Raw genomic sequence first — 10,887 nt, forward strand, 5'->3', positions numbered from 1 at the left:
AAGTTTGGATCCACCAGGACTCTTCCTAGAGCTGGCCGCCCAGCCAAACTGAGCAATCGGGGGAGAAGGGCCTTGGTTAGGGAGGTGACCAAGAACCCGATGGTCACTCTGACAGAGCTGCAGCGTTCCTCTGTGGAGATGGGAGAACCTTCCAGAAGGACAACCATCTCTGCAGCACTCCGCCAATCAGGCCTTTATGGTAGAGTGGCCAGACGGAAGCCTCTGCTCAGTAAAAGGCACATGACAGCCTGCTTGGAGTTTGCCAGAAAGCACCTAAAGGACTCTCAGACCATGAGAAACAAGATTCTCTGGTCTGATGAAACCAAGATTGAACGCTTTGGCCTGAATGCCAAACGTCACGTCTGGAGGAAACCAGGCACCTCTCATCACCTTGCTAATACCATCCCTACAGTGAAGCACGGTGGTGGCAGCATCATGCTGTGGGGATGTTTTTCAGCGGCAGGAACTGGGAGACTAGTCAGGATCGAGGGAAAGATGAATGGAGCAAAGTACAGAGAGATCCTTGATTAAAACCTGCTCCAGAGCGCTCAGGACCTCAGACTGGGGCGAAGGTTTACCTTTCAACACGACAACGACCCTAAGGACACAGCCAAGACAACGAAGGAGTGGCTTCAGGACAAGTCTGTGAATGTCCTTGAGTGGCCCAGCCAAAGCCCAGACTTGAACCCCATTGAACATCTCTGGAAAGACCTGAAAATAGCTGTGCAGCGATGCACCCCATCTAACCTTACAGAGCTCGAGAGGATCTGCAGAGAAGAATGGGAGAAATATCCCAAATATAGGTGTGCCAAGCTTGTAACTTCAGACCCAAGAAGACTTGAGGCTGTAATCGCTGCCAAGGGTGCCTCAACCAAGTACTGAGTAAAGGATGTGAAAACTTATGTACATGCAATATTTCAGTTTTTTATTTTTATTAAATCTGCAAAAAAATTCTACAATACCTTTTTCACTTTTGTCATTATGGGGTATTGTGTGTAGATTGATGAGAAAAAAAAGGAATTTAATCCATTTTGGAATAAGGCTGTAACATAAAAAAATGTGGGGAAAGTGAAGGGGTGTGAATACTTTCCAGATGCACTGTAGTTCTATTAAACTCACTGAAGAAATGGTTTTCATGTCTCAGTGTGCATGTGTGTGTGAGTGTGTGTGTGTGCAGGAGCATGGGTAAAATTATATACACTGTCAGTTGTGTGTGTATGTTTGTCAGCTCTCCAGCTTGTACATTGGTATGTGTTTATGCCACTAAAGACATTTTCTTACCCCCCAGCCATGCTTTGATTTATAATCAGGTATAATGGAGTGCCATGGAAGGCACATGTTTACAGTGCTACACAATGTCATCATAGGCCAGGGGCTTTATGATATGACTCATGTCTAAATAAATATTTGAAGTCTGGACATCTACCCATTTTCATTGCTAGCATATGGATGTCCGAGTGTGTGTGTGTGTGTGTGTAAAATGGGCCGAACATTAAAGTAATGTAAACTGAGAATTAAAAGTTTGTCAATTATTAAAAGCCACTTTTATTTTGCTCAAATTAAATCCCCTCACAATTTTACACTTTTTTCATGTGCAAAATGCAAGTTGTTGAGGCGTGGTTTCACTATTGCACTTGTGTAGTTTGCTTTGATGTGTATTTGCATGCTTTTGTGTTTCCTCAATATGTACATTATGTGTGTTTTCGAGTGTTTTAGTGTGCTTGTGTACATGTGTGCGTTACGTCATAACATATTTTGCTTGAAAACATGGGCTCCTAAAGACCTGGGGTCTTGACAACAGAAAAGCTTTATGAACCAGCGTCCGAAGCGCCATCGTCACACAGAGTACTAGTATGTTTCCATGAGCCCCGCAGTCCCAGCTGGGCAGTTGAAATAAAACTGACTCATTTATGGACTCGAGGTCATAAACTTGAAGAGCTTCTCTCTCTTCTTCTGTTCCTCTGCTACTCTTCTTCATAGGGGTAAAGGAAGTGTCCGGAGAAGATGTTGTCCCCTCTGGTGTCCCCACAAAGGTTCCTGCCAGACAACAGCTGCATGTATGCCTGGCCACCTCGCCGTAGAGCCACCAACACCACCTGCAACACACACATTCAACACTGTCTGACAAATCTGGCTTATTCATTAGTGTAACCTGGTTATTACATGAACTGACAACAGATACTGCATTAGAAAGAAGTTACAAATGATCTTTTTTAATTTGCTCACAGCAATGATTTATAGCCATCACTTATCGATACTGTCACTCAGTTTATGTTCTTTTTTTTTTTTTGCCTCCTTACATTTATTTATTGTTCTATTAGGGGTCTAAGCAGCGAAGGTGTGGGAACACTATTGTTTTAGTTCCCATTCTTTCTTCTTTCTTTCTTACGATTTTTCTCCGCTAAAAGTGTTTGGGCAACCAACACTGTAGGACCCAAAAACATGAAAACTGGGAGGTGGATTGCAAATGCCACCCTCTACTCAGGCACATAAAATGACCCCATTGACCTCAAGGTGGCACTGTACTAATCAGGTTTATGTTTTTACGATTATTTGCGATCAAACCCAGCCGGTGAGGATGCATAAGCCAGTGCATTCTTTGTGCCGGTCCCAAGCCCGGACAAATGGGGAGGGTTGCGTCAGGAAGGGCATCCGGCGTAAAATCTTTGCCAAATCAAATATGCGGATCATAAATAAGATTTCCATACCGGATTGGTTGAGGCCCGGGTTACCAACGACCGCCACCGGTACTGATAACCAGCAGGGTGCCGGTGGAAACTATGCTACTGTTGGGTGAAGGAGAAGGAGAGGGGGAAGGCATGTCCAGAGGCAGCTAGAGAGGAGGAAGGGTAGGCGTGTGGAGATGAGAGTCGGAACTTTGAATGTTGGCTGATATGATGGAAAGAAGAAAGGTAGGCATACCGTGTGTGCAAGAGACCAGGTGGAAGGGGAGTAAGGCCAGGAGTATCGGAGGTGGGTTCAAACTCTTCCACCATGGTGTGAATGGGAGGAGTAATGGGGTAGGGGTAATTCTGAAGGAAGAGTATGTTAAGAGCGTGCTGGAGGTGAAGAGAGTGTCAGACAGAGTGATGAGTATGGAGCTGGAAATCGAAGGTGTATTGATGAATGTTATCAGCACATATGCCCCGCAAGTTGGGTGTGAGATGGACGAAAAAGAAGAATTCTGGAGTGAGTTGGACGACGTGGTGGAGAGGGTACCCAAGGAGGAGAAAGTGGTGATTGGAGCGGACTTAAATGGACATGTTGGTGAAGGGAACAGAGGTGATGAGGAGGTGATGGGAAGGTATGGAGTCAAGGAGAGAAATGTGGAAGGACAGATGGTGGTCGATTTTGTGAAATGGCTGTGGCGAATACATATTTCAAGAAGAGGGAGGAACATAGGGTGATGTACAAGAGTGGAGGAAAGTGCACACAGGTGGACTATATCTTATGTAGAAGGCACGATCTAAAAGGGATTGGAGACTGCAAGGTGGTGACAGCGGAGAACGTAACTAGGCAGCATTGGATGGTGGTCTGTAGGATGACTTTGGAGACCAAGAAGAGGAAGTGAGTGAAGACACAGCCGAAGATCAAATGGTGGAAGTTGAAGAAGGAAGACTGTTGTGTGGAGTTCAGGCAGGAGTTAAGACAGGCACTGGGTGGTAGTGAAGAGTTGCCAGATGGCTGGGCAACCACTGCAGAAATAGTGAGGGAGACAGCTAGGAAGGTACTTGGTGTGTCATCAGGACAGAGGAAGGAAGACAAGGAGACTTGGTGGTGGAATGAGGAAGTACAGCAAATTATACAGAGGAAAAGGTTGGCAAAGAAAAAGTGGGATAGTCAGAGAGATGAAGAAAGTGGACAGGAGTAAAAGGAGATGCAGCATAAAGCAAAGAGCGAGGTGGCAAAGGCAAAGGAAAAGGCGTATGGTGAGTTGTATGACAGGTTAGACACTAAGGAAGGAGAAAAGGACTTGCACTGATGGGCTAGACAGAGGGACCAAGCTGCAAAGGATGTGCAGCAAGTTAGGGCGATCAAGGATAGAGATGGAAATGTGCTGACAAGCGAGGAGTGTGCTGAGAAGGTGGAAGGAGTACTTTGAGGTGCTGATGAATGAAGAGAATGAGAGAGAGAAGTTTGAATAATGTAGGGATAGTGAATCAGGAAGTTCAGTGGATTAACAAGGAGCAAGTGAGGGCAGCTATGAAGAGGATGAAGAGTGGAAAGGCAGTTGGTCCTGATGACATACCTGTGGAGGCATGGAGATGTTTAGGAGAGATGGCAGTGGAGTTTTTAACTAGATTGTTTAACACAATCTTGGAAAGTGAGAGGATGCCTGAGGAGTGGAGAAGAAGCATACTGGTACCAATTTTCAAGAACAAGGGCGATGTGCAGAACTGTAGCAACTACAGAGATATAAAGTTGATCAGCCACAGCATGAAGATTTGGGGAAAAGTAATAGAAGCTAGGTTAAGAGGAGAGGTGATGATCAGCGAGCAGCAGTATGGTTTCATGCCATGAAAGAGCACCACAGATGCGATGTTTGTTTTGAGAATGTTGATTGAGAAGTATAGAGAAGGCCAGAAAGAGTTGCATTGTGTCTTTGTAGATTTAGAGAAAGCTTATGACAGAGTGCCGAGAGAGGAGGTGTGGTATTGTATGAGGAAGTCAGGAGTTGCAGAGAAGTATGTAGGAGTGGTGCAGGATACGTATGAGGGAAGTGTGACAATGGTGAGGTGTGTGGTTGGAATGACAGATGGGTTCAAGGTGGAGGTCGGATTACATCAAGGATCGGTTCTGAGCCCTTTCTTGTTTGCAATGGTGATGGACAGGTTGATGGTCAAGATCAGGCAGGAGTCTCCATGGACGATGATGTTCGCAGATTACATTGTGATCTGTAGCGAGAGTAGGATGCAGGTTGAGGAGAGCCTGGAGAGGTAGAGGTGTGCACTGGAGAGAAGAGGAATGAAAGTCAGCAGGAGCAAGACGGAATACCTATGCGCGAATGAGAGGGAGGACAGTGGGATGGTCAGGATGCAAGGAGTGGAGGTGACAAAGGCATTTGAATTTAAATACTTGGGGTCAACTATCCAAAGTAACGGGGAGTGCAGTAGAGAGGTGAAGAAGGGAGTGCAGGCAGGGTTGGAGTGGGTGGAAAAGAGTGTCAGGAGTGATTTGTGACAGAAGGGTACCAGCAAGAGTTAAAGGGAAGGTTTACAAGATGGGTGTGAGACCAGCTATGGTGTATATGATTTGGAGACAGTGGCACTGATGAAAAGACAGGAGGCGGAGCTGGAGGTGGCAGAGTTGAAGATGCTAAGATTTTCACTGAGAAGAACGAAGGAGGACAGGATTAGGAACGATTATATTAGAGGGACCGCTCAGGTTGGACGGTTTGGAGACAAAGCAAGAGAGGCAAGATTGAGATGGCTTGGACATGTGTGGAGGAGAGATGCTGGTTATATTGGGAGAAGGATACTGAATATGGAGCTGCCAGGAAAGAGGAAAAGAGGAAGACCAAAGAGGAGGTTTATGGATGTGGTGAGGGAGAACATGCAGGTGGCTGGTGTGACAGAGGAAAATGCAGAAGACAGGAAGAAATGGAAACGGATGATCCGCTGTGGCGGCCCCTAACGGGAGCAGCCGAAAGTAGTAGTAGTAGATGTTTTTGCGATTATTTTGATAACGGCTTGACCTAGCATAAAAATTCTTTCATTATTTTAATCTCTCAAGTCATTTGCACCTTTACTTTGGTCTAAAAATGTCAAATGTTGCATTTTTTCTCTATTTTCTCAAAATCCTGTTTTCGACCTCTTGTCTGAAATCGCTAGGCCAAACGTTTCAAAACTTAGGTTCATTTACATACTTTGCTGATCTTAAGTTGTTAAAGAAATTTCAATATGTCAATCAACTTCAATTATACAAGCCAATCAATTTTTATCAAAATAGCAAATTTTCAAAAAATGTGCAATAACTCACGAACGCATTGAGATATAAACCTGAAATTTGAGATAAACGTTCAGGAGTTTTCACTAAGCGTACATATTAAAGCACATTGTGCTTCACCTCTGGGGTCCCACAAATGTTAACATTTTATATCTCATAATTAGCAGTGCTGATTTGAATGACATTTTTTCCACATGTTCTACGATCATGTTCAACTCGTTTTATAAAGTTCGGTTGTGGTTGGCAAAAAGAAGACTGGTTTATGAGCATAAATCACATTTTCATCAATATTGCACTCAAACCTTCCAAAAATCATTTAATTTTCACTGTACAGAGCTGAAACTTTTTCAGTACATCCACTGATGTGCGGGGAAAGTTTGCCTCATTGCAACCTATGATCAATTCAGAAGGTCGTCACTCTATATTTTTTAAAATGTGCAAAATCAATTAATATCTATACCTCCACAAGTCTTCATTTAAATGCCACCAAAATTGACACAGACATTCTTTAGATACTAGATACCGCTGTCATGGTTGTATGGTCTGGGTCATCAAGGCTCACCTGTTCCCTATCCCGATTAGTATTTCGGCTCACCTGCACCCCATTTACCTGAGTAACCCTAATTGCCCCATTTACCTGATTGCCCTGGCTGTACTCACCTGACCCCCAGTCCCTCATTTGGCTTGCGATTCCTGCTCACCTGTTCCCCATTTCCCTGATTGGCTCTCCAACAGGTTATATATTCCCCCTGGCTGCCCTGGCGCTTTGTCGGATCGTCACACATACACACGTGTGTATGTGTGACGGATGCTTCATGCCTTGTCCTGAGTCTTCATTGCTGTCTGTAAGTCTGTCTGTTTGTTTGTTTGATTAAAGAATTGCTATTGCCCAGTCTGTCTCCGCTGTCTGCATTTGGGTCCTCAACTCCTGCTCCGGGTGTGACAATACGATCCGACCAAACATGAACCCAGCAGATTTGCTCAGCTTGCTATTCACTTGGGAGGATTTCAGGGTGTCGAGGGACACCTTCCTGAACGAGTCGCCAGGCTTCCTTAAACTCCTCACAGCCATCTGGAAGAGGGACCCTGAGTTTGCCCAATTCACAGCGTTTTTCAGGTGGCAGTACTTTAGTTAACCAGTTCCTGATCCTCCCAAGCCCGGCATCTCGGCCTCCCCATGTTTCCCCAACGTCTTTGCTGCCCAGCACCACAGCAGCCCCGAGTCTAAGCTGCCCAGTGCGCCTGAGTTTCAGCTGCTGAGCATCCCACAATGTCAGCTGCCAAGCGTCCCAGTGTCAGTTGCCCAGCATCACGCTACGGAGACCCCTCCAGTTCCAGAGTGGTCGGCTGGTCCCTGCCGGCACCCAGTCTGTTCCCAAGCCGTCAGCCGTCTCTGCTGATGACCAGTCTGTTCCCGAGCCGTCGGCTGCCACTGCCGACGACCAGTCTGTTCCTGAGCCGTCGGCAGAGCAGTCTGTTCCCCGAGCGGTCCGGCTGCCTCTGATGCCCGTTTCCTGAGCGGTCTGGCCACCTCTGATGCCTGTTCCTTGAGCGGTCCGGCCGTCTCTGATGCCTGTTCCCTGAGCGGTCCGGCCACCTCTGATGCCTGTACCCCAAGTGGTCGCGCCACCTCTGATGTTAGCGGTCATGCCGCATCCAATGCCTGTACTCTGAGTGGTCACGTCGACGCCTCTGATGCCTGTGCCCCGAGCGGCTGCCCCGACCCCTGTGCCCCGATGCCTGTGCCCCAAGAAGCTGCCCCGTTGCCTGCAATGCCTGTGCCCCAAGCGGCTGCCCCGCCGCCTGCGACACCTGTGCCCCGAGTGGCCGTCCTGATGCCTGTGCCACGAGCGGCTGTCCCGCCTCTGTCCTGTCTGCGTCGCCATTCTCCCAAGCGGCAGACCCATCGATGTTATCAATCTCTCCAGAAGCTGTGTGATTTTCTTTTTTTCTTTAAGAATGTTATCCCCAACAGATGAATTGTTGTGAACTTTTAAAATTTAAACTGACTGAAATGCTCCTGTTTGGCCCATGTCATTTTTTCCCTCAAAATGTGAGAAGGCGTGTATCAAACCACATCCTTAATGGGTCACAATGTAAGTCACCTTAGCTGAGGACAAAGGTCCTGGATTCAAGTCCTCCTTTTGTTCAATTTTATCTTGCCTGCTTTTCAAGCTCTATTCTTCTGTAAAACCAAGCATTTGGCTTGGACCTCGATCATTGCCGCTTGTGATGATATTTTTATTTGATTTCATGTTTGTTTGAATAGTGACAGACACTATGTAACATTGAGAATTCAACAAATTATCTTTTGTCACTTATAGCCCAAGTAATATGTTTTGTTAAAAATGGATAAAAAAATAGATCATCACAATCGTGTGCACAAATACACACCAATTGGCTCAATAACTCTTCTTGGTTACAATATTTAACTTCAGCTACCTGTACTTGTAACTATGTGACTTTAGTCCTGTTTCTTGCGGTGTGTGTTAACTCCTTCCACCATACGAAGGTGTTGGTATACCTGAGTACCACTGTCCTCCATGTCCTCCCGGTTGTCCTCCCACATCGATGCCACCACCTGGCCGTTCTTCATCAGCTGGACCTTTAGAGAGGATGTGTGTGTGTACACACACACACACACACACACACACACACACACACACACACACACACACACACACACACACACACACACAAAACAAAACATGTAAAGTGTTACACGTTCTTAACCTTTGCCCTGAAACACAACCGAACTGCTCTCATCACTTTTACATAAACTCCATTGCCGAACTACATAAGCAATATGCAGTCATATAGCTCAACAAGCTGCAGTGAGGCGTCTGCAGGCCTGCGTTGATGGTTTACCTTATGGTAGAGGCGCCCTTCGGGGTCCCCCACATTGGAGTAGGCAGTGAAGGAGAAGACGTAGATACCGGAGCGGGGAGCAGTGAAGATACCTACGGAGATGAGGAGAGAGCTAAAGGAATTGTACCACTTTGCCCTGATGTTGCGAACATACATATATACATTTTACATTTGATAGCAGGTGACATGTATAAATACAACAGGCTTTGTATAATAGTCTCATAAACAAAAAAAAATTTGCCAGGTGAATAGTGTTACTGTGTATGCAAGAAACTAGTGGCAATGTGTGTGTGTGTGTGTGTGTGTATGTTTTAGTATGTGTTCAGCAGAAGTCAAGCACTGTTCAGTAGTATGTGTTCAGCAGAAGTCAAGCACTGTTCAGTTATACATGTATTTAGGAAAAACACTAAACCACCATGTGATACATGTCTGTGAAAGAAAGAGAATGTCTGTGTCTTTAGTACGTGTTGTGTGTGTGTGTGTGTCCATGTTTCATACCCAGAGTAGGGTTATAACCATAGCCTTGATTGAGGATGATGGAGGTATAGGGAATGGTGACATTCGTAGTGAAGGGACCAAAGCAGTTATCTTGGAGCATGGGAGCCATGACAGCTGTGAAGGCTATCTGAGTGTTATCTGAAAGAGAGGCACATAGGGGAGACGAACCGAAGGAGAGTGAAAAACAACTCTGACTTTAGTAACCAATAAAATCACGCTTCGAAGAAACATTTGTCTGAGTGTGTTCTTTCTACTACTTTCATGTGTTTGTGTATGTTCCTTTACAGGTGAGTGTGTGTGTCTACCCTACTACTATCTGCAAGTCAATGTGTGCATCCGTCTTACAGTGTGTGTGGGTGTTTACCTGTAAGCTCCGCTACATCATCCTGCAGTCTGGAAAGCTGCTCCCACAGCCCGACCATCCTCACAAAGGTGGCCTCTTCAAGAGCGTTCACCTGGTTCGCCACGCAGCAGCAGCCCCGCTGGTGCTTGTAGGCGCAGTCACAGTTGTAGTTGTGACAGGGCAGAGGACTGTCCAGGCTGACTGGAGAGAAAGGGGGGGGGGGCAGGAACATGTGAGCAGGAGAAATAGATGGGTGAAGGATGGGCTCAAAATGGTGGTGTAAAGGGTTGTTAGAAAAACAGAGGTAGGAGAATATGCTTGGTTGAGAGAAATGGCCAGACAGGAACGAGAGGTATGAATATTTGGGTAAAGAAATGTAATAAAGGAACTCGGGCTGCATAACAGCCGAGGTTGCAGACCCACTATTTGCCAAACACGAGCAAAAGTTGGGTTTTCCAGAACAGGACTTCTTTGTGGCAGTGTGTGAGACTTACGAGCGGCCTCCCTCATGATGTCAAAGGTGCTGGACATGGCTGTCACACTGGCACAGAAACACAGCGCCCCCCACAGGCAGGGAACAGACAATGCAACCATCTTCATTCTCTGAATATGAAAAAAATCAAGTCACGATCCAGGAGATTAAGATTTTACATATAATACGATTTCAGTGATCTCATTCAAAACATATCACAGAGTAAAACAGTATTAATACTACAGATGTCTATCAAAATTAGGGCAAAATCTATTAGGGAAAAGTCTTATTTTGTTATAGAATTTGCCACGTGTTTCACAAAATTTTATCAAAATTTTGTAGAATCGCTGACAAACTTTGGTTGAATCTGTTGTAACATTACACACTAAGGCTGAAGACTAACCTGTATAGTGTGAACTTTTAAAGTAAAATATTTCAAAAGTTGAAAAAAGTGGTGGTTATACAACTGACACAATCTTTTGATTATAATTTCATGTATAACTTGTATAATGTATAATTTAATGTACTACAGAGTTGTAATTGTGCATGTCGAACCAGCCTAAAATTCTAAAATTGGCTGGAAATACTTCTCATAATAAAGTCGGTAAATGCAGAAATTGGCACAGCCCAATAAGTTAATCAGCTGAAACATCAGAACAAATGAGTTGAGAGAAGCTGATGCTTAGTTTGGTGTTGAGTCACACATTTAGGAACTTGTGAAAAAATGTATTCATAACATTTCTGAGTCTATTAGTCTATC

At 45.2% G+C, this 10,887-nt stretch overlaps 1 protein-coding gene across 1 annotated transcript; it reads right to left on the minus strand.

Annotated features, from left to right (window-relative positions):
- Nucleotides 1-1,532: 1,532 nt before the first annotated feature.
- Nucleotides 1,533-10,214, minus strand: cbln18 (cerebellin 18). The gene is made up of 6 exons (XM_056284094.1): nt 10,150-10,214; nt 9,677-9,856; nt 9,313-9,450; nt 8,815-8,906; nt 8,471-8,551; nt 1,533-2,096 (listed from the first exon to the last, which is right to left on the minus strand). The coding sequence occupies exons 1-6, from the start codon at nt 10,184-10,186 to the stop codon at nt 1,965-1,967; spliced, it is 660 nt and encodes a 219-aa protein (XP_056140069.1). The 5' UTR covers nt 10,187-10,214; the 3' UTR covers nt 1,533-1,964.
- Nucleotides 10,215-10,887: the final 673 nt, after the last annotated feature.

The sequence above is a fragment of the Lampris incognitus genome, chromosome 7, assembly GCF_029633865.1.
Source record: "Lampris incognitus isolate fLamInc1 chromosome 7, fLamInc1.hap2, whole genome shotgun sequence".
Lineage (NCBI taxonomy): Eukaryota > Metazoa > Chordata > Actinopteri > Lampriformes > Lampridae > Lampris > Lampris incognitus.

Coding starts and splice junctions, on each gene's coding strand:
- cbln18 (XM_056284094.1), bottom strand. CDS start 10,186: ATGTCCAGCACCTTTGACATCATGAGGGAGGCCGCTC. Junction 9,857..10,149: donor CATCATGAGGGAGGCCGCTC/GTAAGTCTCACA, acceptor CTTTCTCTCCAG/TCAGCCTGGACAGTCCTCTG. Junction 9,451..9,676: donor TGATGTAGCGGAGCTTACAG/GTAAACACCCAC, acceptor CCTCTCTTTCAG/ATAACACTCAGATAGCCTTC.